The 27,481-nt window shown below is 41.4% G+C and overlaps 1 protein-coding gene across 3 annotated transcripts in view; it reads right to left on the bottom strand.

The window, feature by feature from the left end:
• Positions 1–27,481, bottom strand: part of cfap57 (cilia and flagella associated protein 57) — a 48,356-nt gene that overhangs the window by 13,886 nt on the left and 6,989 nt on the right. For 2 of the 3 annotated variants that reach the window (XM_050038768.1, XM_050038769.1), the window contains exons 6-16: positions 16,357–16,496; positions 9,706–9,871; positions 9,465–9,578; positions 9,112–9,324; positions 7,752–7,925; positions 7,426–7,587; positions 4,162–4,317; positions 1,281–1,374; positions 966–1,156; positions 668–841; positions 407–565 (exon numbers count right to left, since the gene is read on the bottom strand). In XM_050038768.1, the coding sequence (XP_049894725.1) occupies positions 407–565; positions 668–841; positions 966–1,156; positions 1,281–1,374; positions 4,162–4,317; positions 7,426–7,587; positions 7,752–7,925; positions 9,112–9,324; positions 9,465–9,578; positions 9,706–9,871; positions 16,357–16,496 (1,743 nt within the window). Of the gene's footprint in view, positions 1–406; positions 566–667; positions 842–965; positions 1,157–1,280; positions 1,375–4,161; positions 4,318–4,951; positions 5,344–7,425; positions 7,588–7,751; positions 7,926–9,111; positions 9,325–9,464; positions 9,579–9,705; positions 9,872–16,356; positions 16,497–27,481 lie in introns of those variants that run through there. The other variant, XM_050038770.1, reaches the window with a different exon arrangement.

Below are 27,481 nucleotides of genomic sequence, written 5' to 3'. Positions count from 1 at the left end.
TACGAATCTATTGCACGTCTGTCCGTCCTGGAAGAGGGATCCCTCCTCAGTTGCTCTTCCTGAGGTTTCTACCGGTTTTTTTTCCCCGTTAAAGGGTTTTTTTGGGGGGAGTTTTTCCTTATCAGCTGCGAGTGTCATAAGGACAGAGGGATGTCGTATGCTGTAAAGCCCTGTGAGGCAAATTGTGATTTGTGATATTGGGCTTTATAAATAAAATTGATTGATTGATTGATTGATTGATGTATTCTCAGTAATATTTCAGAACATCCTAATATAAAATGTTTAAGTATTGAACCAAACGTACCAGTTTTAAGATAAATCACAACCTTACAAAAACTTTTTGGATGAATGTAAAAAAGGCTAGGACTTGAATTATATCTGTTTGAAGGTAAAATGTTGAAGCCACCTTGTCCTGGTTAGTCTTTTCGTGTCCAGAGATCTGGCGCCTCAGGTCCTCGATGTCGCTCTCCAGGGAGCGGATCAACCCCAGCAGCCTCTGTCGCTCCTGCTTCAGCTTGTTTATATCTGTGCACCTGTCATCAACCTGTCTCTGCAGACTGTAGAACTGTGATCACACAATCAAAACACAAAGAGGAGGGGATCACAGACAGGCAGAAATAGAAACAAGGATTTTACTGTAGATGCTATAAGAGGGAGCTGTGGTCACCTTTTGCATCATGACACCAGTTTCTCCTTTCAGATTTGCGTTGGTCTCTTTCTCAGCGTGCAATTTCCTCTCATACTTGATTCGGATATCATGGATCATCCTCTTCTCATCCTCCTCCACTTGTCTTATGATCTCTTTAAACTCACAAATCTGCAGCTGGGCGTCCTCCTGACACTGCACAAAATAACAGCAGGACAAAATCAAAGCAGATAAGAACGTTAGGGGTTTCATTTGGTGTCTTTTCTACTTCATACAACATTATGTGGTCACCAAAGCTCTGCTGCTACTCCTGACTGACCTGAACCAGGAGCTGAGTCTTCTCCTGCAGCTTGGTCTCGTAGAGCTGCATCAGCTCCTCCAGTGACTGGATTTTTTTCTCCTCTGCAGTCTTCAGCTGCTTCTCATAGTCTTCCTGCATTCTCTGAAATTTATGCTGAAGATCCTGGTATCGCTCATGCTCAACAATCAGCTTCTGGCTGTAGGATAACTCTGTGTGTGTGTGTGTGTGTGTGTGTGTGTGTGAGAGAGAGAGAGAGTGACAGACAGAGAAAAAGATTGATTAATCCTTGGTAGAAACAAGGTTACACCAACACTGATACTGTCCTCCTCTTACCTAAGTCCTTCAGCTCTTTGGAGTGTTTCACAGTGACCTCTGCAGAACTCTCCTGGTGCTCACATTCCAGCTTCACCATATCTGTCTTCATGGCCTACAGGTATAGCACATGTGATAAATAGAAAATAAACCTATGTGTTGACTCAGCAGAGGCATGCAAATCCTGCAGACATGTTGTCAATGTTTTTTTCTTAATTCTTTAGAAACATACAATTTAAAAGTCATGAAGTAATGTTAACGCTCATAGAAATTAAAGGCCGGCTACATTATTTTGTTATAATTTATTTATTTATTTTTGAGGGTTTTATATCATTCTGCAGCTTTCCTGTAGTATTTCTTGTATATATTCAAATCCAAAAAAATAAAATTTTGGTCAAAGTACATATGTTTTAGTGTCAAATTTCTATTCTCCCTCCAGTCCTCCCACAAACATTTTCCAATGTGACCTGATGTAGTCCTCCCACAAACATTTTCCAATGTGACCTGATGTAGGTTTCTGGACAATGTCATTACTACATGTAAACCCACCCACTGATGTATACGTCACATTAGTTTGGTTCTGAAAGTCAGAAAATAACACAAACAAACTACCCAATTGAGGCAGCGTGTAGACCAGTGTAGGAGGAACAGCCTTTTGAACTCTCCCAAAACCTAGACTGTAAGTAAATGGACAGAATGAGATGGGCCACTCTGAGGGTCAAATGTTTATGGCTTTGCCCCCGTTCTCACCTCAAAGTTGAGGAACACTTTCACCGTCATCCTGACGCTGAGGGTGGTAACGGTGTCAATTGGAAACCCTCCAGATCTCAGTTTGCTGATTACCATCCTGGGAAAATCCAGCGTTTTGACAACTCAGCCAGTTTAACTGCCAGAACCGGGGTCATTAACTATGCTTTTAAGTTCACCACATCCTCTGTTTCTTCTGTCCCTCTATCTGTTATACAACACATCTATGGGAGTCACCCCAGCTCTATCTTACTTTCACCCTGGTGAAGATGAAATAAGAAAACAGATGTGTAAATCTTAAATTCAGGATGAATTCCTGAGTAGAGATTAAGTTTCTCTTGTTAACCAACTTGAAATGTCTCTTGAAAGTAAACTATACATTTTATCCATGTTCTAACATTGTAACTGTGCATAATCCTTGTTTGTTAGTTGAATGATTTTTTTTTTCACTCTTGTAGGTCATAGTATGAGTGAGTTATAATTTCATGTGTTTAATCCCTCATTTAACATGGAGTCATACTGCCACCTTGTGAAGATAGTTAAGAAGGGTTCCTGTAGGAATCCGAATATTATATTTCGAGTTAGTTAGTTGATAGTTGGATTGATTAATCAACTTGTCTTTATTAATATGTGTTGTCTCATTTTGTATGTGATGCAACTGCAGACTAGTTTGTAGTGTGTGTGTGCACGAAACATTTTATACTTGTGTTCCGCTGATATATGCGCTATAATAATCGTATTAAATCTAATTTGATGTTAAGAGCCGATTTTGACCATAATGGGAAGAGTATGTGTCTATTGCGTGTAACATGTTAAAGTATATTTATAATCTCGCAAAATAAGGTTAATTAAGTTTCCTCCGAAATAAAGTAATGTCTAAACCAAGAGACCCACCTTGCCTCAAACACGCCCACTCAACCTGGTCGGATAAAACTAGTGAGCTCGGTGCATCTCGGCACTTTCTCTTTACTTTCTTTTTCCTTTTACTTTTACTGTACTTTTCCTCTTCTTTCTTTTGCCGTCCCTCCTTCTACTTATACTCTTTATGCTTTAACCCGTTACGCTCTTATACTCGCTTCAAGAGATCAAGAGACTTTCTGCAGCCTAAGATAACCGACGTTTGAGGACCACCTGAAGGACATCGCAGTTAGCCTCAACTGCCCTGCCACCATTGTGTTACAGCCGGCTTCGTTCTGCTGGGAAGCCCTGGAGCTACAAAGTGACAGTCCGGGGTCCTCTGAGAAACGTCAGCCTGAGTCAACGCTGCTAAGAGTAGGCAAAACTTCCCTCACCTGATGCAGCCGCTGTGTTGTGATAAGAGTTGATGTCGAATAGGAGACTTACTCATTTTGATCTTAATTTAGGTTTTGTTAGGTAAATGGTTTTGCGCATCCCTGCGTCCCCAATTTATCTATAGTCACATACTCTCCCACTATCACCAAACTGAATAACTGCCAAAAGTGTTATCTCTTGCCTAATCCATTTATACATACTGTTGATTTTGTGTCATTTCATATCATCCTCATTTACTATTCATTTACTCAGTTGTTAAACATTTAGCCCTAAATAAATCTTCATTTGTCGCCAAGTTGTTGTCTGTGGATATTTCTTTTGAGCAGGAACTAAGATCACTGTATAGAGAATTCATAACCCAGGTATTGAGATTGATTCATGATTGATAAGTGTACTGACGAATTAATAATTGTTTTCTAGAGTTATTAATTTGATTAGTCACTTCCCTCCATCGGAGGGTGGTGCCCCTAAAATTATGACGAGTGCAAACATTTTCTAAAGGTATTGCTCCCACTCCAGCAATTCCTGTGTGCTGTGAGGTAAAATTATTGTTTCTGTCAAAGGAGTCTGGTGGCCTTGAAGACGGCAATACAACAGCTTCAGTTCCCTGTGGGAAAGTAGCTGTCTGACAGCAAAATAAAGCAGTGAAAATATTCTAAATGTAGTGTACGCTTAAAATAATACTACACTGCTGTTTGCTAACAGCTGAGTGGGAGTTTCCATTTGAAAAGCACAGAAAGGATTGCAGATGGAGCCTTCCTATAAATACAGTTATTGTTTGTTTGTAGTAGACATTTTGACCTGAAACTGAGAGGTAAACAACAGTACTACTGAGTCTATTTGAAGTACAGTTGTTGCACACCTGTTGCATTGTTTTCAGAGATTCTATTTGCTGGGTAAACTTGTCAGAGACTTCCTTCATCTTCTCACTGTAGTTCATGTCCCTCAGCCGGAGTTGGTACTCGTTTTCCATCTGCAGCTCCTCCAGACGCATCTTTAGCTCCAGCATGTTCTGGGTCTGCAGGACACACATACAGACAGGAATACAGGACTGGATACTTCTGTTGAATGTGACTTTATGTTACTAATTGACTGCTATACAAATACTGTCTTTGTCAATTATCAATAAAAATGTGATCAACTGAGGCCAATTAAAGGAAAAAACTGTAAATCAACATTTCTATACTGTACAACCCATACTAAATAATAACATTTAACACTGGTGGCACAACATAGCAGTCAAACATTAGATGCAGAACTACCAAAATGTTTTTACATCTGCATCTTAGCTCTTTGCAGATGATGTGGTTCTGTTGGCTTCATTACACTGTGACCTCCAGCATGAACTGGGGTAGTTTGCAGCTGAGTGTGAAGTGGTCAGGATCAGAGTCAGCTCCTCCAAGTCTGAGGCCTTGGTTCTCTGCTGGAAAATGGTAGATTGCCCCCTCTGGGTTGGGAGAGAGTTACTGCCACAAGTGACGGAGTTTAAGTATCTTGGGGTCTTGTTCATGACTGAGGGTAGAATGGAGCATGAGATGGATTGGCTGTTTGGCACGGCATCTGCAATGATGGTGGTGCAGTGCTGGTGAAGAGACAACTAAGCCAGAAGGCAAAGCTTTTGATTTACTGGTCCATCTATGTCCCAACCCTCACCTATGGTCAGGAGCTTTGGGTATTGACCAAAAGAATGAGTGTAAATGAGTTTCCTCCGTAGGGGGGCTGGGCTCATCCTTAGAGATAGGGTGAGGAGCTCAGACATCTGAAGGAAACTCAGAGTAGAGCTGCTGCTCCTTCATGTCAAAAGGGGCCAGTTGAGGTGGTTTAGGCAACTGATCAGGATCCTCCTGGGCGCCTCCCGTTAGAGGTATTCTGGGCCCATCCAACTGGGAGAAGGCCCCGGGACAGACCTAGAACACGTGGGAGGGATTATATATTTCATCTGGCCTGGGAATGCCTCAGGATCTCCCAGGAGGAGCTGGAAAGGGTTGTTGGGGAGAGAGATGTCTGGATGTCTTTGCTCTGCCAGCTGCCCTCATGACCCGGCCTGCAGATGAAAATGGATGGATGGATGGATGGATGGATGGATGGATGGATGGATGGATGTGTTTGACACTTATGTATACGCAATATACTGTCCTGTCCACTCTTCATTTCACCATGCCAGAGGAGAGGAAAATTCAGAATAAGATCTCTTCTTTGTTTAGCCTTTTCTCCTAGTTACTTGGTTAGTTAGTTGGTAGCAGTTTATTTCAAACATTTATATAGTAAAAAAACAAAACAGTCATACAGTGGCAGAAAAACATAAAGAAAAAAACAGGTTACTAAAGGAAGCATGAAAACTGAAAACAATATACAGTATATATTGTTTTCATATATTGTATGATTTGATTTACATTTCCAAAAAGGAGTGGGAGGTAGTAAGTACAAACTTACTTATTCCCACCCCTTCTTCATATATTAATAATAGTCAATTATGTAGCTCCCCATCAAGCTGTACAATAATTAATTCTCCTTGACCTATTCTAAGATATTCAATTAATTACCAATGATATTTGTATTACAGCACAATAAAATTAATTATAAAAATACTTAGAAAATAGAAATTCATATATCTATACCTTGTTAAAAAAATAATCTCATCTTTGTATCCTTATCCAATCATGACAGATAGTTTGTACTATGTACATACATCCACAATATGCACATATACACAAGCTATGCACATATACACAAACTATGTGTATACACACAAACTATGTATATATACATACTCACACATACACATGCATACACAAAACTGGATCGTCTGCAAAACTTCAGTCAGACCTGGGCCCTAACGGTTAATCTGGAAAAGACTAGAATTATGGTCTTCAAGAAACGACCCAGGTGTCAAGGAAAAAACAGTCAGGTTCCTACTGTGCTCCACTATAATACAACACACACACTGCTACACATATTTGGGACTAAAAATAACCTCAGCAGGGGATTTCAATCTGGCTATTAATGATCTCAGAGACATGGGAAGGAGAGCTTTCTGTGCTATATAAAAGTCTTCAAACAAAGATATACATGATGGAATCTGGCTCAAAATATTCCAATCTATAATCAAATCGACATTACTGTATGGTAGTGAAGTGTGGGGTCCTTCTGTAAATCAAGACTTTGAAAAATGGGACAAACACCCAATTGAAGTATACTCAGTGAGAAGAATACTCAGTGATTCTGAGTACACTCAGAGTCCACAGGAACACCCCTAACATTGGATGCCAAGCTAAATTTGGCCAATACCCCCTTTTAATTAGGATATAACAAAGAGCAATCAAATTCTACAAACACCTAAAAACAAGTGACCCCAACTCCTACTGTACCATTACAAAGCTCTCCATTGCCAAGAGGAGAACACAGAGAGGAGTCCTCTCAGCCAGCTGGTCCTGAGGTTCACCTCCTCTAACAGCACAAGGCCTTAGGACAACCCTCACACAATCCAGCCCAACCAAATTATAGAAAACTACATCAACTATTGAGACCTGGCTGTGTCAGCTCTGTCCACAGAGGCAGGTAGAGACAGAGCAACATTTCCTGTTACAATGCAACACATATGTAGACATCAGAACAAAGTTCTGTACAAAAATTCAGTGTAAACTTGAAGATTTTGACACACTCTCTGACCAGACCAAAAACAATGTTAGCACCACACATGCAGCAAAATATGTCAGTGCATGCAACAGCCTCAGAGACAACCAACGAAACAACATATAGTTCATCTCATCACAGATCACACTCTGCCTTTTTATTTACTCCTTCACTTGATGAGTTTTTTTCTTTCAAATTTATGTCTACGATGTTGTATTAATACATTGTTGTTAATTGTTTCTTTAATTATTTATTTACCTATTATATTCCATTGCAGTTAATTTAATTCACTGTCTTAAACTGTAATTGTGCTTTGGCAACACATATGAAATGTTGGTTCAATAAAGCTATTTGAATTGAATTGAACTGAATTGAACTGAGACTGTTGTGAGAAGCAAAATTTTCCTCTGGGATGCTTCATTCTACTATCAATAACGGAAACACATGTAGGTAAAATGGCCTGATGCAGTCACACACAGGCACACACACAAACCTTCTCCTCCAGGTCTGACTTGGTGACCAGGATCTCTTCAGCATGGATAATCTGCCTGTTGCTCTTCAGTCCTCGGCCCTCCTTATCAATGACCTTCCAAATCAACAGACAGCCATCCTCGGACACTGTCAGCAGGAACTGATCGTCAAAGGTGATCATCATCTGAGGACACACAAGTCAGTCGGTCAGACTTTTGTCCTAGTTACATAATGACTGGCATGAGAGATCATTTCTCACTTACAAATATTCTAATATTCAAATTCCATTTAGAGGTGATGGATTTCTGTCTCTCTGTCAGTTCAGTGTGCATCAACATTAAGCCCAACCTTAGTGATGGGGCCACTGTGAGCCTGGTATATGATCCATTCCTTCTGAATAGGTAACGGGTATTTAATGGCTCTGATGGCTCCACTGAAGGTCCCAGTGAAGATAACCCTGCCAGAGTGAGACACTGCCACAGCGGTGTGAGCTACCTCATCAGCAGGAACCTCCCTCAGCACCTGTGGAACCAATAAAATATTCAACTGGGATGACAACCCTAATGAATTAATATCATGTTAATAATACATATATGATAGTATGGCGTGAATAATCCAATATATAAAATATAAATATAAATATTTCACTTAATTTCCCTTCTCGCTCTGTCTTCCTCCTTCAGCACCATCTGGTTGCCTTTTAAATATCTAGTAATTTAGCACTGTTAACTGTAACGTTACAGACTTTCTTTTCTCCTGCCTGCACTCATATTTTAAGTCTAACTTATTTGCCAAAAGAGACAAAACACATAATTAACAAAGTTAAAGATGAATTTGATTGATAGCATTTTTTTTCTTTAGATATTGTGATTATAACGTTGTCATGAACTCTTTTGGCCACGATAATAATTTTGTGAAAATCTGATATCGTGCCAACCTTACAGGGATAATATGTATGTCAGTGTTGTGTTTACTACTTGTCGTGCTGCCCCCAAGTGGCCTCGAAAAACAGTAAATGCAGGTTTAATCATTTTGATCCACCCTTTAGGGTCCACAACCCACATTACTACCTGAAAGTAAACTATGTTCTGAAAGGAACAGTGGCCTAATCTCTGTTCATATGCTAACGGGCTTTGTCAGTATTTCCTGCTTGAGAGCATACATCTAGTAAAATCTCTTGTAATTGTAGTGGCAACTGCTTTCGCAAAAAGTCTCCTATCATTCCTTTAACTTCCTTCCTACATGAACATCAATAACCAGAATTATAATTATAATATTATTATATAATTACTTTCATTAATGTTGTTTTAAGCTACTGTCATTACCGACTGTCCTGCATCTCTCTCTGTCTCTCTTTCTGTCTCATTGTGTCATACGGATTACTGTTAATTTATTATGTTGATCTGTTCTGTACGACATCTATTGCACGTCTGTCCGTCCTGGAAGAGGGATCCCTCCTCAGTTGCTCTTCCTGTGGTTTCTACCATTTTTTCCCCTCTTAAAGGTTTTTTTTGGGGGGAGTTTTTCTTTATCCGCTGCAAGGGTCCTAAGGACAGAGGGATGTCGTATGCTGTAAAGCCCTGTGAGGCAAATTGTGATTTGTGATATTGGGCTTTATAAATAAAATTGATTGATTGATTGACATCACACTTCCACTCATTATAATTTATGGAAACTCTAAATCCAGAAGTGTGTTGTTGTGACTGACCTGACAATCCTGAATCTCCTTCAGTGTGAGGTCTGTTCCTACAGTCAGGATGGTCTTGCAGTCTGAAGAGAAGGCAACATCCGTGTAGCCGCAAGACTTGAGGACACTCTCAGACTCACGCTTACCAGTCTGAGTGTTCCACTCATACACTGCGCCATCCATCCCACATGACACCAGCCGACTGTCGTCCAGACTCCATTTAATGCCTCTCACCTGCAGAGACAAATTGTACTGTACTACAGCCTTTTGGGGAGGCATAGTTAAAGCCCCTAACTGTTTCACAAATATGACCACTCTCTCTGGCACTGCCCTGACTCCACATGCTGTATGATCCACCCTCCTGCCTGACTCACCTTTCCATTGTGGCCCTTCAGATTGAGGATGTTCTCAAAAGAGGTGACAGAGTAGATGTGAATGACATTTCCATTGACAGCTGCAAACATGTGGCCCCCGTGGCTAAAAGCACACTAAGATGTGAAGAGAGAAAGTGAAAAAATAAGGAAAGAGCTCAAGAGAGCATCATGTGGCTGTGATATCAGCCATTACGATGTTCTGCATGAACACACAATCCCCACACATGAGTGTATAACCCACCTCTCTGCAGTTGCGCACAGTGAACTCCTTGAAGGTGCGGATGTCATTGATGAGTAGGGTCATTAGCCTGAGTTTGTCTGAAAAGCCCACCAGGATGAAGAGGCCGGTGGGGTGCAGAGCCACACTGTACGCCTCCTCCTGGAACTCCTTGTACAGCTCCAACATTCTAGTGACAATTCATAATAGGTAGACACAGAACATGTTCTTAGCATGGCATACTTCGGCTCTGTGCTTAATTCAGTTCATTTCAATTAATTTCAATAGAACTTTATTTATCCCGTAGGAAATTCTTGTGCCAGAGAATGCTTCGATTACAGTGACACAAATTACAGTAACAACAATTAACATTCACAGACCAGCCACAACCAGAACAACCAGTGGGTTCCCTGGGTCAGGGCCATCAAAATATTCAAAATATACAAGATATAAAGTGTTTGAAGAGCAAAAAGCAAAAACCAGTGCCTAATAAAGTAAGAATAGAAGGAAGATAAGTGCAAAAGTTACTAAAACAAGACAATGAAGAACAACTCTAACAGGCTGCCACCCTAGGCAGTGCCACAAATGGAAATTTACTGATATTAGGGCCTTGTGTACATACTTTTTTTTAAAACAATATTTTTATTGTTTTTTTCCACAAATTTCACACATACAGACAACAATGCAAACATTCACAATAACTCACATATTTAAAGAAAGAAAAATAAATAAATGAGTAACAACAAACAAAATTAAACAAAACATCAGATTAAAAAAAAAGACAAAATGAAAGATGGAAATAAATACACTCTACACACAGCTACTTTATAGTGATTGTGTTCCCTGATGCCCAAGAAATTCCAATAAAGGTTTCCATATTTTTTCAAATTTTCCTACCCTTCCTCTAGTTATATAAGTCAGTCTTTCAAATACAACACAAAATACCATCTCCCTCACCCACATGCCTCTCGAAGGTATATCCATTTTTCTCCAAGATAGAGCTATCATTCTCCTGGCCTGCAGGAATCCAAAGTCAATTAGAGTTGTCTGTTGTGAACTGGTAGCAACGTTCTTTGGATAAATGCCGAGTACACACAATTTTGCCTGGTGAGGTACCTTCATTCCAACAATCTCAGATATAGTCCCAACAACTGTTTTCCAGTATTTTTGCAATTTTGGACATTCCCATACACAATGGAACAGAGTCCCCTTTCCCTCTAAACTTTTAATACAAGTGTCTGGGACGTCAGGGGACCAACAGTTCAGCTTGACTGGGGTAATGTAAGTTCTCATTAACTATTTGTACTGCAGTAATTTCATTCTCGTATTGATTGATTGTTTTTGAGCTTTAAGGCATGCCTTTTCCCAATCAGTCTCTTCTATGTCCTCTTGAAGATCTAGTCTCCATGCCTTGAGCCTATCTATAGTAGACTCTGTATCATATGTTATCAAAGCTTTATAAAATAAAGAAACTTGACTTCGCCCTTTCAGGTTTAGAATCGTGAGATTTTCAAGATGTGATAAAGGTGGTTCAGATGTTAAATTCTTATTTTCAGATAGTATGAAATGCTTCAATTGTAAATATTTTAAAAAGTGTTTTTTTCAGGATATGGTATTTCTGACACAGCTGATCAAAAGTAAGAAGCATTAATGAATGGAGTTTTTATGACTGGCTGCAGTCTTTCTTCTTTGTTCAAAAACAATATTGATGATTTTGAGTTATTGATGTTATAACCTGAAAACCGACCAAACAATTCAACCTGTTGTATTAAGTTTGGGATGCTGACAGACAGTTTTGTTAAAAAAAAAAAAAAAAGAATCACATCGTTAGCATATAAGGATATTCTATGTTCCTGTTGTCCTATCTGGATGCCCGACAGTCCCATCTGTGTTGTTACTGCCATAGCCAGGGGCTCTATAGCTAATAAGAATAACATTGGTGACAAAGGGTATCCCTGGCGAGTGGATTGTTCTAAGATTATTGGTTTAGAAAATATACTATTTGTTAGGACAGTGGCTATCGGGTTTGTATATAAAATCTTAATCCATTTCAGAAGGTTATTTCTAAATCCAAATCTAGGCAGGACATTAAATAAGTACGGCTATTCAATTTTATCAAAGGCCTGCCGAGCATCCAGTAACAATATTGCTGTATCTTTAGCGTCAAATTTTTCATGAATTATGTTAAGGACTCTTCTTATATTATGAAACCCTTGCCGTTTTTGCACAAAACCGTTCTGATCATTTTGAACTAAATGTGGGATTTAAGGGTCTAATCTCTTTGCTAGGACTTTACAGAGTATTTTTATATCAGATCTAAGTAGACCTATTGGTCTAAATGACGAACACTCTGTGGGAGGTTTAGCTAGTTTCAGGATCAGTGTTATCATGGCCAACCTTAAAGAAGGTGGGAGAATTCCATTTTGATAGGATTCATCATACATTTTTAGGAGCGGGACACGTAGTTTTTCTTTAAATGTTTTGTAAAATTCTACTGGCAGACCATCAGGCCCTGGTACTTTTCCACTATTAATGTTCTGGATAGCCTGTGAAATCTCTTCAATTGTTCAACTATCTAATTTAATTTTTGTATCTTCTGTCAGCGTTGGGAATTGAAACTGATCAAGAAATGTGTCTCGTTCTTCAGACACTTGGTGGCATTCAGTTCTATATAAACGTTCATAAAATTCTCTAAAACTATTGATTTCCAATGGGTCTACTGTTAGGTTTCCCGAAGAGGTTATTATACTGATAACTGCTCTGTCAGATTGTATTTTTTTAATTCGCCATGCCAAAAGCTTCCCTGCTTTCTCCCCTTGATCATAATATGATTGTTTCAACCACATTAAGCTTCTTGCAGCTTTATCAGCGGATAATTTATTATATTTGGCTCTCAGAAGTAACAGATCTTTTTGTTTTGTTGTGTCATCCCTTTCATTAAGATCTATCTTTAAAGATTTAATTTGTTTTTCCAAGTTTTCCATCTCTGTTCTTTGTTGCTTGGTTTTGGTGCTTGTATAACTGATGATTTCTCCTCTAATGTATGCTTTGAATGCCTCCCACCTTATGCTGGTGCTAGTTTGATCTGTGTTTAACTCAAAATAATTATCTATTTTACCTCCCACAAACTCAACAAAATCTGGGTTCTGTAACCACCACACCTGAAACTGCCAGTTAGGGATATTGTGAGTTAATTTCTCTATATGAATATTTAATGAGATAGCAGCATGGTCGCTTATTAGGTTACTATGCAGTCATGCCAGTAATTTTTAATCTTTGATAAGAGCTCCCTTGAAACAAGAAAATAATCAATGCGAGAACGAGATCTACATATATTTGAATGACAAGAGTATTATACTTTGTCAGGGTTCTGTTCTCTCCATACTTCAACCAAGTTTATATCCACCATGAACTGTTTTAATAACTTTCTAGTTTGTACCTTATAGGTATCACAGCTTGTAGAACGATCCAGTGCTGGATTTAAAGTGCAATTAAAGTCTCTGCCAATTATATATAAGGTGGACACAGTGAGGAAGACATTTTCAAAAGATTTAGGATTATCCTCATTTGGGCCATATACACTGACTAAGTTTAATGTACAGTGAACAAAAATATAAACGCAACACATTTGTTTTTGCTCCCATTTTTCATGAGCTGAACTCAAAGATCTAAAACATTTTCTATACACACAAAAGACCATTTCCCACAAATATTGTTCACAAATCTGTCTAAATCTGTGTTAGTGAGTACTTGGCATATATATTTTTATCACACAGCACAATGCCACAGATGTCGCAAGTTTTGAGGGAGCGTGCAATTGGCATGCTGACTGCAGGAATGTCCACCAGAGCTGTTGCCCGTGAATTGAACTGTCAGAAACCGTCTCAGGGAAGCTCATCTGCATGCTCGTTGTCCTCATCGGGGTCTCGACCTGACTGCAGTTCGTCGTCGTAACCGACTTGAGTGGGCAAATGCTCACATTCGATGGCGTCTGGCACGTTGGAGAGGTGTTCTCTTCACGGATGAATCCCGGTTTTCACTGTTCAGGGCAGATGGCAGACAGCGTGTGTGGCGTCGTGTGGGTGAGCGGTTTGCTGATGTCAACGTTGTGGATCGAGTGGCCCATGGTGGCGGTGGGGTTATGGTATGGGCAGGCGTATGTTATGGACAACGAACACAGGTGCATTTTATTGATGGCATTTTGAATGCAGAGAGATACCGTGACGAGATCCTGAGGCCCATTGTTGTGCCATTCATCCACGACCATCACCTCATGTTGCAGCATGATAATGCACGGCCCCATGTTGCAAGGATCTGTACACAATTCCTGGAAGCTGAAAACATCCCAGTTCTTGCATGGCCAGCATACTCACCGAACATGTCACCCATTGAGCATGTTTGGGATGCTCTGGATCGGCGTATACGACAGCGTGTTCCAGTTCCTGCCAATATCCAGCAACTTTGCACAGTCATTGAAGAGGAGTGGACCAACATTCCACAGGCCACAATCAACAACCTGATCAACTCTATGCGAAGGAGATGTGTTGCACTGCGTGAGGCAAATGGTGGTCACACCAGATACTGACTGGTTTTCTGACCCCCCCAGACCCCCCCCCAATAAAGCAAAACTGCACATTTCAGAATGGCCTTTTATTGTGGCCAGCCTGAGGCATACCCGTGCAATATTCATGCTGTCTAATCAGCATCTTGATATGCCACACCTGTGAGGTGGGATGGATTATCTCGGCAAAGGAGAAGTGCTAACGCAGATTTAGACAGATTTGTGAACAATATTTGTGAGAAATGGTCTTTTGTGTATATAGAAAATGTTTTAGATCTTTGAGTTCAGCTCATGAAAAATGGGAGCAAAAACAAAAGTGTTGCGTTTATATTTTTGTTCAGTGTAAGAGAAAGGATATTACCCTGAATAATAACGTACCTTCCAGCTGGGTCTTGGATTGTTTTCATAGTTTGAAAAGGAACTGTTCTATGGATAAGAATAAGTACTCCCCTAGCATTGCTGTTATATAATGTGTGTATTACTTGGCCAGGCCATCTATTTCGAACCAGTTTTATATCTGAATCTGTCATATGAGTTTCTTGAAGAAAAATTATTTTAGATTTAAGCTGTTTAATCCTGTTGATAACCTGTTTTAATGTGGTCAACTTCCTTAGTCCCCTGACATTCCAACTAGTGGCTTTTATATTGAAGATATTCTGAGTGTTATTTTGTTCCACACCTATTGACATATGTATTAGTTAAACAAGAGGAAGGGGTAAGCAGCTTCGGATCATAGGGTTTAAGCTCAGGTGGATAACAACAGATAAAGGCAACGGATGTTGAAACTTTATGTAAACTTTATGAAAGATGGATTTATTGATTTACTTATGGATTTAATGGATATATTGTATGTGTATACTGCAACATTCTGTTATCGCCAAGCCACCTCAAAATAAAATAAAATAAAAAAGTGGTCAAAGAAAAAAACAAGAGGAAGGGGTAAGATATACTGATGTGTTGAGTGTAAGAGGTACATAAAGAAAAAATAAAACCCATTTACATTTATACACATAGACATTTAAACACTCGAATTCCCCCTCCCCTACTCACAACAAGAAAGAACTGGAAGGCTTTTGTTGATCCACTCTAAGGAGGAGCAGCTACACTATGCACTATACCTAGCTCAACAAGCAACCAGTGATGTCCATCAACCCTACACAGTGTTCCATCTTAAAAAATTATATGCTCAACCCAAAATAGAATAAGAAAAAAAGAACAAAATACTAAAGTGTGTACTGGTACTGCCAAATATAAATGTACGTTTAGGTCTGTACTCATTTCAATAGAATTAAGGTTTCAAAAGAAACCAAACTAACCATAAGGAGAAATAATAATAAAATAATAATACTAATAATATTAATAAACAATAATAATAATAATAATAAAATAAATAAATAAAAATAACTTCCATCCGTGTGCTATTTGCAGCTACATTACGCTTCACCTCCGACATATTATTTTCCAAAGCAGCGAAAGAGCTGGCCATCTTACCCAGGTGATCAACTATACTGTCCAGCTTGGATCCAAATCCTCCGAACTCCGAGCTGAGTGACTTTAATTCGCCAAATACCGCCATTAGGTCTGCCATGCTGCTAGTAGCTGTAGCTTCTTCTTCGTTGTTCGTTGTCAGTGGTGTGTTGGTTTTTGGCTTTTGGGAACTGTGTTTTCGGGTGAAGATCTCGCTTAAATATGAGCAGGCGACGTGGGTTTTTAAAGTTCTTTAGTGCAAGGCTGAAAAGAGCTTACACGGTAAGCCGCCATCTTGGTCCATGGCTCCATAGCGCCCCCCCTTGTGTACATACTTAATGCTGAACACAGGCCTTGATAAGTCACTTTTCTAAATCATTTTTTCAGTTTTAAATCAGTTTTAATACCAGCAAAGCTTAATTGCTGGACCTCTACAAGCAGAGGCCCTTCTCCAGGCCAGGACTTTAATACTACTCCCACTTTTCCCTCCTCAGTAAAAGTGGGTTACTTTTCAGTATAATACAAAGTAATCCTCCTTATTTATATGTGTATGACTCAAAACAATGTCTAAGATGTGTGGAGAAATAATGTAAATACATCACTCAACATAAAATAGCAAAGGGTCTGGGTGTGATTTAGTCTCTTACTTTGTTTCGTAGTTCCAGATGCGGACAGAGTGATCCAGAGAGCTGGTGGCTACCAGGGGCTTTCGAATACAGATGGACAAACCAGTGATGGACTTAGAGTGGAAGGACTGCAATAGGAATTCAAAATGTTTTTGTTCCTCCTGATGGAAAGAGTTAGAAACAAAATAAGGATCTAAAGTCAAGGCAAGTTGCTTTGATGTGTAAAACATAAAGGAGGGAAAGACAGTGGAGGAAGACGAGAGGGAAAATGTGCCAAGGAAGCAATGGAAGACGGAGAGACAAACTGCCGTGAAGGAAGATGGAGAGACAAACTGGCATGAAAGAAGACTTCAAGCTATCCTAGCCATTATGTGAGGCTGTACTTAGGCACAGCCAACACCAACAGCAGGCTTGTATTGACAATGCTAACATGCTGATGTTAAGCAGGTGTAATGTTAACCACTTTTTCATCCACAGAGCCAAGCTGTAAACATGGCTACGAAGACTTAAAGAAAGAAAAAAATAAGAAAGAAGTTACTAAAAGTAAAAAAATAGAGAAAATGAAAAAATTAGAAAGAATCTAAATTATGAAAAAAAATTAACATTTGCTTCAAGTTGCTTCAGCTAAAAGAAAATGAAATGCGACCCAGGAACGTCGGTTTTAGTAACAGATCCATTAGTTTGATGGTTTATCAGCCACCAAACTACAGAACAGCAGCATAAAGTACTAGCCGACTTTCAAAAACTTTTATTTTATTGACAACAGCCAAGTGAACAGTAGAAATACAATGTTCCAACCCGTTCTCATTCCCTGGTCATTAAATACTGATGTTTTGTCAGGTGTCTGCAGTTGGTACATGAAAGCCAATGACACAAGTCAAACCTTTGACCCCAAATGAAAAATAAAGATATGGGTGAGAATTACAATTCTGTAATAACTGAGGAAGTCTGTTATGAAAGACCATAAACAAATGCTTTCTATATGCCAAGGCTTAGTGTATATCGGCTGCTAGGGGTGGGCGATATAGCCCCATAATAATATCACAATATTTCAGGGTATTTTTGGGATAATGATATTCTCAACGATATGACAAATTATTTAAAAAAAAATATATATATGGGGCATTCTACCGATTGTGTGCAAAGTGCTGTCCCTTAACAAAAAAACAACAAAAATAATAAAATTGAGTATTCAGACATAGATATTTACAAAGATTATGTTATGACCTATTTAAACCCAGGACATTAAATGAAAAAGTGATGAGCTAAATATATACAAAATCACCATTTATAGGGTACTTTCTATTGGGAAGTAGCTGTCCCCAACCCTGACCTCTAAAATTCAATTCATGTAAATAACACTTAAAACATTTTTCATATTTTTTTCAAAAGTGTAATTTAAAACATATTTGTGATTAAGTTTAAACAGAAGTTGAAAGATTTAGATGTATTGTGGGATTAAGTTTTAAATAAAGAAACTATGCTGAAAAAATAGTGTCCCTTGTTTTCATGTCACTACCGAAACACAAGAGTTTTAATGCACTGGTTGAGTCTGGATTTTAGCCACACCCCTGAATTTCTGAGAAGGGGGGTAGTACTGCACCCCCGTCCCAGATGGCTGCATGGTAAGTTGCTGACTCCCATCATTTTTTAAATAAATGTCTTCCAAAGTCTGAAAATCAGTGTGTAACTTTTAAAACTGTCACTGCCAAACACATGTTCTCTTCAATTATGTAAAAATTTGGGGGGTTTATGCAAAATATTATGTTTTTCTGTGTGAACAACTCTTCAAACATGTGCTTGTTAGCCATGTGACTGCTAGCATTCTTTAGTTATCCTGAAAAATAGTTAGGAATGTCACTACCGAAACAGTCACTACTGAAACCTATGGTAAAGTTTCGGTAGTGACGTGATCATTTCGGTAGTGACAAAATGGAATGGTCAGTAGTTAAACCCCATAATTTTGTGGTCCAAAGTCTTGCTCTTCTCTGCTCTGCTCTGCTCTACCCTGGTCTAGTCTACTCTGCTTTACTCTATACTCTACTCTTCTATACTCTACTTTGCTTTACTCTATTCTTCTCTACTCTGCTCTGTTCTGCTGTACTCTACTACACTCTGCTCTACTATACTCTACTTTGCTCTACTCTGTTCTACTCTATTCTGCTCTACTCTGCTCTGTTCTGCTCTACTATACTATACTCTGCTCTACTCTACTCTACTTTGCTCTACTCTGCGCTACTCTACTTTGCTCTACTCTACTATACTCTGCTCTACTTTGCTCTGTTCTACTCTGCTCTACTCTGCTCTACTCTACTATACTCTGCTCTGTTCTACTCTGCTCTACTTTGCTCTACTCTGCTCCACTCTACTATACTCTGGTCTACTCTGCTCTACTCTATTCTGCTCTGCTCTACTCTATACTCTGCTCTGTTCTACTCTTCTCTACTTTGCTCTACTCTACTATACTCTACTTTACTCTGATCTACTCTACTCTACTCTGCTCTGTTCTTCTCTACTCTGCTTTGCTCTATACTCTACTCTTCTCTATTCTATTCTGCTCTACTCTGCTCTACTTTGCTCTGCTCTACTATACTCTGCTCTACTATGCTCTTCTCTACACTGCTCTACTCTACTATGCTCTGCTCTATTCTGGTCTGCTCTACTCTACTATACTCTGCTCTACTCTGCTATGCTCTGCTTTACTCTATAATCTGCTCTGCTCTACTCTATTCTGCTCTGCTCTACTCTACTATGCTCTGCTCTACTCTATAATCTGCTCTACACTATTCTGCTCTGCTATGCTCTTCTCTATTCTGCTCTGCTCTACTTTGCTCTACTCTGCTCTGCTCTACTTTGCTCTACTCTACTATACTTTACTCTGCTTTACTCTGCTCTACTTTGCTCTACTCTACTCTACTCTGCTCTACTATACTCTGCTCTACTCTACTATGCTCTGCTCTGCTCTACTATACTTTGCTCTCCTCTACTATGATCTGCTCTACTCTATAATCTGCTCTACTCTGGTCTACTCTGCTCTACTCTATTCTGCTCTGGTCTACTCTGTTCTGCTCTGCTCTACTCTACTATGCTCTGCTTTACTCTATAATCTGGTCTACTCTGCTCTACTCTGTTCTGCTCTGCTCTACTCTACTATACTCTGCTCTACTCTACTCTACTATGCTCTGCTCTACTCTATAATCTGGTCTACTCTGCTCCACTCTGTTCTGCTCTGCTCTACTCTATTCTGCTCTGCTCTACTCTACTATACTCTGCTCTCCTCTACTATGATCTGCTCTACTCTATAATCTGCTCTACTCTGGTCTACTCTGCTCTACTCTATTCTGCTCTGCTCTACTCTGTTCTGCTCTGCTCTGCTCTACTCTACTATGCTCTGCTGTACTCTATAATCTGGTCTACTCTGCTCTACTCTATTCTGCTCTGCTCTACTCTACTATATACTGCTCTACTCTACTTTACTCTGCTCTACTCTACTCTCTCAAAAATTAAATTGTTTATTTGACCAAAAAACATTTGTCTTTGTAATATTCCCACCATAAGGCATACATTTGAGGGAATATGATGCAACCTAATATTCCCACCATAAGGCATACATTTGAGGGAATATGATGCAACCTTAAAAACAGAATTACGGTCACTACCGAAACAGGACAGTCACTACCGAAACAGTGCAGTCACTACCGAAACACTGGGTGTTTTGTAAAAAATAAAGTACATTGAGTTATCAACTAAAGTATTATGATGCTAATCGGTTACATATGTTCTGTTTCATCAATTATTAACTCTGAAATCAATCTGATCAGCATTATGCATTTTACAAAGAAAGATTGCTTTTAGATTTTGAAGAATTCTATAATTTGAACTTCAAAATTTGTTAAAATATTAATTATTTTTAGATTCATTGTGAAAACTTTCAGTACAAAATTGTAAAAATTGAAATCTTAAACAAGGGAAGGAACAAGCATAACAGGTTGATATATATTTTTTTGTATAATATAATACTATATGTTTTGGTAGTGACAAATTTTGGGAGAGGAAAAACATTCCAAAACAGTCTGAAAATACAATATAAATATATATGTATGTATTAGGGCTGACCCAAAAAATTCGAAGCTTCGAAGCTTCGTTCGATGGCACGGGATTCGATTGTGAAAAAAAATTTGAAGCTTCAGCGCTTTTTTTTCCGTTTTTTTGGGGGGAGGTCTTAAACGCAACACTAACCCCGTCAACGAGCCACGAGCGCACTCAGAGCCGCTCTGAGTCTGGTGTCAGAGACACTTCTGATGCTCTGAGTTACGCATCTGTTTGATTGTGCTGCAGTGTGCGCCGAGGGGTTTAATTTAAGGTGCTCACAGACTCGGGCGCACTATAAGCGGAACGGACTCCGCGAGGAATGTCCGCAGTCATTCGGGCTTCCATAGTTGAGCGCACCTCCGTGTTGTAGTTTCCTGTAAAAATGTCTGTGAAACACTACATTACCCCCAATTCTTGCACGTTTCTGTCATGGCATGTGAAAAATACATGCTGAGCAGTCTTTTGAGTGACACTGGTGCGCGGAGCGGAGTCCGCACGGTTGTAAAATCTGAGCTTTGTGTGCACAGGGCTTGGGGACGTCCACTTTTAGTCCGCGCAGACCTCCGCGGAGTCTTAGAGATTTAAGAAAACAGAATTGCAACAAAATAAGTGATATATATATTATTTCATTTTGTAAACAACAACAGTAACTCAGAGTGAGATTCAGATCCTAAATACAATATTATTAGTACAAAAAAGTAAAATCAACCCCAAATTACACATTTAAACAGCTCCCAAATACAAAAAAATGTACCCTGGGATCTAAATATATAAATCAAAATCCTATATGACTGAGTTGTCTTTTTTCCACCTGCCACTTCTCCTCTAACCATCACGCTGTAACCTGTGACAGGCTGTTATGCTACCATAACTACTGCACATTTACATATGTATTTTTGTTGAGCTGCGAGTGTCACATAGGTTTACATTACCAAAGGTTTTACCACTTGACAACACTGACTCCTGTGTGTGCATGGCGAGAGAGGAGAGGGATAGAAGCTGTGCTGCTGATGGTGGAGTTGCTGAATGAGTTCCCCTCTGCAGGGAGGGTAACTCGTGGTTACTCGCTAAAAGAGTCTGAGACATCCTGGGGCTGTTCATAAAACATTCAGGACTCCCAGGCCTGATGAAGTCAGTTCATTCCACACTAGTGGCTTGATGTGCTGACGTACTGCGTTAAGCGTGTTGTGTCATTTCCGGTGTTTCTGTGATAGCGTCTCTGTGCTGCTCTAGCGAACTCTACCAGCTTGCTTTCTGTTTTTTCCTCACTTCAGTTGCTTAACATCTACTTCAAGTCTTTACCCACACTAGTTCTGTTTAAGCACTTATAGCTCTCCTCTTTTTTTACGACTTTCTTGCTAATCTTAGCTGTTGTTTGCACGTTATTAGCTTTGATAACTACATTAGCTTAACAGTTAGCGATGGCTTCTCCTTCTGCTCTTTCTTGCTCGGTGTGCCAGATGTTTAGCTATGCCTCTGCCTCCTTTAGCGACAGTGGTAATTGTAACAAGTGTAGTTTATTTGCTGCGTTGGAGGCAAGGCTCAGTGAATTGGAAGCGTGGCTCCGCACCATGGAAAATCATTCAGTAGCTGCGCTACGTAGCCAGCCCCCTGTAGCCGGTGTGGAGCCACACAGCATAGCCTCTGCTAGCGGTCCCCCAGTAACCCCCGTGCAGCCGGGAGGCTGGGTAACTGTCCGTGAGAAGCGTAGTTCCAAGCCGAAGCCCACGGTTCACCACCAGCATGTTCATCTTTCTAACCGTTTTTCCCCACTCAGCTACACACCCACTGAGGAGAGAACTCTGGTTATTGGCAGCTCTATTTTGAGAAACGTTAAGTTAGCAACACCAGGGGCCATAGTCAAATGTATCCCTGGGGCCAGAGCGGGCGACATTGAGTCAAATTTAAAACTGCTGGCTAAGGCTAAACGTAGATTTAATAAGATCGTTATTCACGTCGGCAGCAATGACACCCGGTTACACCAATCGGAGGTCACTAAAATTAATGTTGCCTCACTGTGTGAATACGCTAAAACTATGTCGGACTCCGTAGTTTTCTCTGGACCCCTCCCAAATCTGACCACTGATGACATGTTTAGTCGCATGTCATCATTTAATCACTGGCTGTCTAGGTGGTGTCCAGCAAACAATGTGGGTTTCGTTAATCATTGGCAAACTTTCTGGGGAAAACCTGGTCTGATTAGGAGAGACAGCATTCATCCCACTTTGGATGGAGCTGCTCTCATATCTAGGAACCTGGCCAAGTTTATTAGTAATTCAAATCCCTGACAACCCAGAGTTGAGACCAGGACTCAAGAGTCGAAGTCGTACACTTCTCTGAGCTTCTAGTGCAGTTACCCACCCATAGTTATATACAAACGGTGTCTGTCCCCCGACCACCTAAATTATCTAAATCTAAAATTAAACAAAGAGGAGTTGTGCATAACAACCTAATAAAAATAAAAACCTCTCCTGTGACAGAAAGACAAAACAGGAGAATTAAATGCAGACTGTTAAATATCAGGTCTCTAACATCTAAAGCAGTGTTAGTAAACAAATTAATATCAGACAATCATATTGATTTACTCAGCCTCATTGAAACCTGGCTGTGTCAAGATGAATATGTCACTCTAAATGAATCCACTCCTCCCAGTCATAATAATACCCACATTCCTCGTGGCAGCGGCCGAGGAGGGGGAGTTGCAGCCATTTTTAACTCTAGTCTGTTAATCAGCCCTAAACCTAAACTAGGTGTAAGCACAGGTGAGACCACCTGCAAGGCATTTCTGCCTGTCACACTTCCGCCAGTACCTTTGGTCCGGCTGCAGGGTCGTCAGCCGGGAGCCACCCTTCGTTGATGTTTCGTTCCTTTAATCCCGGAACATCTCCGGGTGGTGGAGCAGCGGCAGGGACGTCTCCCTGCCACCCCCTGCAGCCGGCCCTAGAATCCGTCTCTCCCCCAAGCCTTGTCTTTTCTGCGGAGCCAGAGCCAGAAGCTCCCTTGCTCTGCCTCCTCTGCCAGGTCTTTCAGAAGCCTCTCCAGTTTGGCGCCTCTGATGCCAAGAGTTTTAAGGAACCGCTGGGTTCCAGTGAAGCCTCTACAGCCAACTTCCACTGGGAAGGTGTGTGCTCCCCACCCAGCTTGTGTGTATTCAGCTGCAAGTTCTGCATACTTCTCCTTCTTCCGTTCGAAGACAGCCTCCAGCCCATCCTCCCATGGCACGGTCAGATCGGCCATAACGACCGTCTTTGTGATGGCGGACCATATCACAATGTCTGGCCGAAGGGAGGATGTGTTGATCTCCTGAGGGAACTTCAACTGGCGACCCAGGTCAGCTCTAAGGGCCCACTCCCCTCCAGGAGTCAGCAAGGACCTCTCTCTCACTGTGCTGCTGAGCGCCTCTCCTCCTTGTCTGACGAACTGGATGGGCAGGTGTGATGTTGATGGGCTGGCCCTGTTTACTTCGAGCCTGTATGCCTCGATGGCTTCTGCTAGCTTCTGCAGGACTCGGTCGTGGTGCCACCCGTAGCGCCCTTGGGTCAGTGCAGTCTTGCAGCCAGAGAGGATGTGCTGTAGGCTGGGGCTTTGCCGTACCAGCGGTGCAGGTTTTGGGGGCTTGGGAGGGTGTCATATGTGGCTCTAATCAGGAAACTTAGCCTTGCTTGGGGCAACTTCCACAAATCAGACCACGTGATGGACCTGTCGGTGATGGCCTCCCGAGTTGTCCATCTCCCTTGTTGGGACTGGGTCACAGCCATGACTTTGTAGCCCTCCTCTTCCTCCCTCTTGACTTCCAAAATCACAAGCTGCTTCCTCTCCTCCCTTGAGGCTTTGGACCATGGCTTGGGTGGTGTTCGCCATCCAAACCCTGCTGTGCCATGCTGCACCAACCCCACAACCTCCTGGTGTTTCAGCCGTGTTATGGCCTGGTCTACTGCTTGCGACGTGTCCCATCTTCTTCCGGTACGGACCTGGGCCTTGGCATTCCACACCACTGGGTCAGGTGAATCCTTTAATTCGAACAGCAGTCTCACCTTCTCCAGTTTGTAGCCCAGGCTGATTGTTTTCAATGGAAGCCTCAGGATGTTTTTCCCGAATAGAGCGGAGTTTGACAGGCATCGGGGAAGGCCTAGCCACTAACGGATGTAGTTATTTGCCTTAGCATCCATCTTCAGGACTGCTAAAGAGGGGATGGCACAAAGCTTTAGGGGCCACATGAGGCGATGAAATAGGGTGAACTGGTAGCACCAGACCTTGAACTTGCCAGGTCGTAGGCTCTGGTCAATCTTCTTTAGACCAGCAGTGAGCTGTGAAGTCATGGAGACAGCCATGTTTTTGTCTGACAAGTCAGCTGTGTATAGCCTTCCCAGGCTTTTCACCGGCTGTTCTGCTAAACGTGGAATCTCCTCGCTGTCCACTGAGAAGGAGATGTCATCTCTCCTGGCTCCTTTGCGGATTGAGACACTGCAAGACTTTGATGGCTTGATCTTCATCCTGGCCCATGTCAACAGTTCCTCAAACCTCTTCAGGAGCCTATTCGTGCATGCTGCAGTCTGGAGGAGCGTGGTGACATCATCCATGTAGCTTCGGATGGCTGGAAGTCGCTGACCTGATGGGGCTCTGACTCCTCTCACCATATGTCTTCCTCCGACTAGGATGACCTCAAAGGCTGCTGTAAAGAGAATTGGGGAGATGGAACAACCCATTGCTATTCCCTTCTGCAGTTGATACCACCCAGTTGTTGCTGTTGATGCGGAGTAGCAGACTTGGAGGTTGTTGAAGTAGTTGGTTATGAGGTCCTGGATGCATGGTGGGATGTTGAAGAAGCTGAGGGCATACCAGATGAGCTGGTGGGGGACAGACCCATAAGCGTTAGCCAGATCCAGCCAAACTACGTGGAGGTCTGACTTGCTGCGCTTGGCTCTCTGAATCTGTTCCCAGATCATCATGGAGTGCTCCACGCAGCCTGGAAATCCTGGCACACCTGCCTTCTGACAGCTGGTATCTATGTATTTGTTGGCTAGAAGGTAGTTGGATATGCGCCTTGCCATCACCGAGAAAAAGATTTTCCCTTCCACATTCAGAAGTGCAATGTCTCTGAATTGGTTGATGTTAAGGGAGTCTTTCTCTTTCGGTATGAAGGTGGTGACCGCCTTGCACCATGCTGGTGGAATGGATTTGGTTTTCCATACGACGCTCATCATCTTCCACAAGAGCCTTAGGGTCATGGGGCAGCTCTTACAGACCTTGTAAGGTACTCCGTTTGGTCCGGCTGCAGAGGTCGCTCTTGCTCGTGAAACAACTTGGTTGATTTCGGACCATTTCGGGGGGGGGGGTGGTATCGAACTGAGAGGATGGCTAAGGTGGTATAGGGATGTAGCCTGGTGGACTGAGGGGACTTTCCTGGAGGTTGTCACTCGTCTGGGTTTTTATATGGTCCTCTAGCTCCTGCTCGGTGATGTGCAGCGTCCCGTTTTTCTTTTCCTTGAGCAAGCCGCGGGCGTACCTGAACGGGTCACAGAAGAAACTTGATCGTGCTTTCTCCTTGTGGCTTCTGCATCTCCTGATCCTCTCGGCTCTCCTCAGTAGTTTGGCTCAGATCTGGTCCCACAGGTTTTTCAGGCCCTCCTTTTCGTGGTACTTGGCTCTTTTCCATGATTTCCTTAGGAGGCGGCGCTCTTTAACTAGCTGTTGAATTTCCCTCTCCTGTCTCCCTTTCTTCTTGGGAAGGCTCTTCCTCTGCCACAACTCTCCAAATCTTTCTCTGCCCTCCTCATAGATGATGTCACCCAAGATGTTCAGTTTGGTGATTGTGTTGCCTTTCAAGGCACTCTGGAGGATTGTGTGCAAGCTCTGGTCGAAGCTTCTCCATTCGTCCTTTTCACAAGCTTTTGGCCATTTTACCTTGGCTTTCCGGCAAGGTTTCATGGCTGGAGCTCTTGTGGGTTCCTCGCTTGTTGTTTCTCGGTATCCGGGCTGCGGGATTTGTGGCGGTTGAAACATATCCTCTTGCAGGGGCTGGTCTAGCGTCATTCTCCCAGGTGCAATGGTGGGCTCTGTAGCACTGTGGTGCTCAACCAGGCTACAGTTCCTCCTTGTCTGACCCGCTGCTGCAGTGCAAGCTTGCGCCTGGGTGTTCCTGCCGCACTTTGCCTTCCTCTGATACTAGATTAGAGAACTAGATTATAATTCATTTGAAAGCCTTGTTCTTAGTCTTTTACATCCGACCTGGAAAACCTCGCAGCCACTTTTATCTGTTATAGTGTACCGTGCTCCTGGCCCATATTCTGAATTTGTTTCTGAATTCTCAGAGTTTTTATCCAGTTTAGTTCTTAAATCAGATAAAGCTAATATTGTAGGCGATTTTAACATTCATGTTGACTTTGATAATGACTGCCTGGCTACCGCGTTTATCTTATTATTAGACTCCATTGGCTTCAGTCAGGGTGTACATGAACCCACTCATTGTTTTAACCATACCCTCGATCTAGTTCTGACGTATGGAATTGAAATTGATAACCTAACAGTCTTTCCACAGAATCCCTCGCTATCGGATCATTATCTGATTACTTTTGATTTCTTTTTACCCGATTACACGCCACTCAGCAACATTTACTATACTAGATGTTTATCAGATAGTGCTGTCGCAAAATTTAAGGAAATTATTACTCTGTCGTTAAATTCAATACCAAGTCCTTTCCCGTACCGACTTTAACCTCTCCCGAATTGATCATTTTGTCGATAGCGCCGTAGGCTCGCTGCGAACAACACTCGACTCTGTAGCTCCTCTTAAGAAGTTAACAAAGCAAAGAAAGTTCGCTCCTTGGTATAACTCTCAAACCCGTAAGTTAAAACAAATATCGTGAAAATTTGAAAGGAATTGGCGATTAACCAAACTGAAAGAATCTCGTTTAATCTGGGCAGACAGTCTCAGAACTTATAAGAGGGGCCTCCGCAATGCCAGAGCAAACTATTACTCAGCATTAATAGAAGACAATAAGAACAACCCCAGGTTTCTTTTCAGCACTGTAGCCAGGCTGACTGAGAGTCAAAG

Source organism: Epinephelus moara, chromosome 24 (assembly GCF_006386435.1).
Source record: "Epinephelus moara isolate mb chromosome 24, YSFRI_EMoa_1.0, whole genome shotgun sequence".
NCBI classification, from domain to species: domain Eukaryota; kingdom Metazoa; phylum Chordata; class Actinopteri; order Perciformes; family Serranidae; genus Epinephelus; species Epinephelus moara.
The sequence above is the reverse complement of the archived record's forward strand: the minus strand, read 5'-3'. Positions and strand labels throughout refer to the sequence as shown.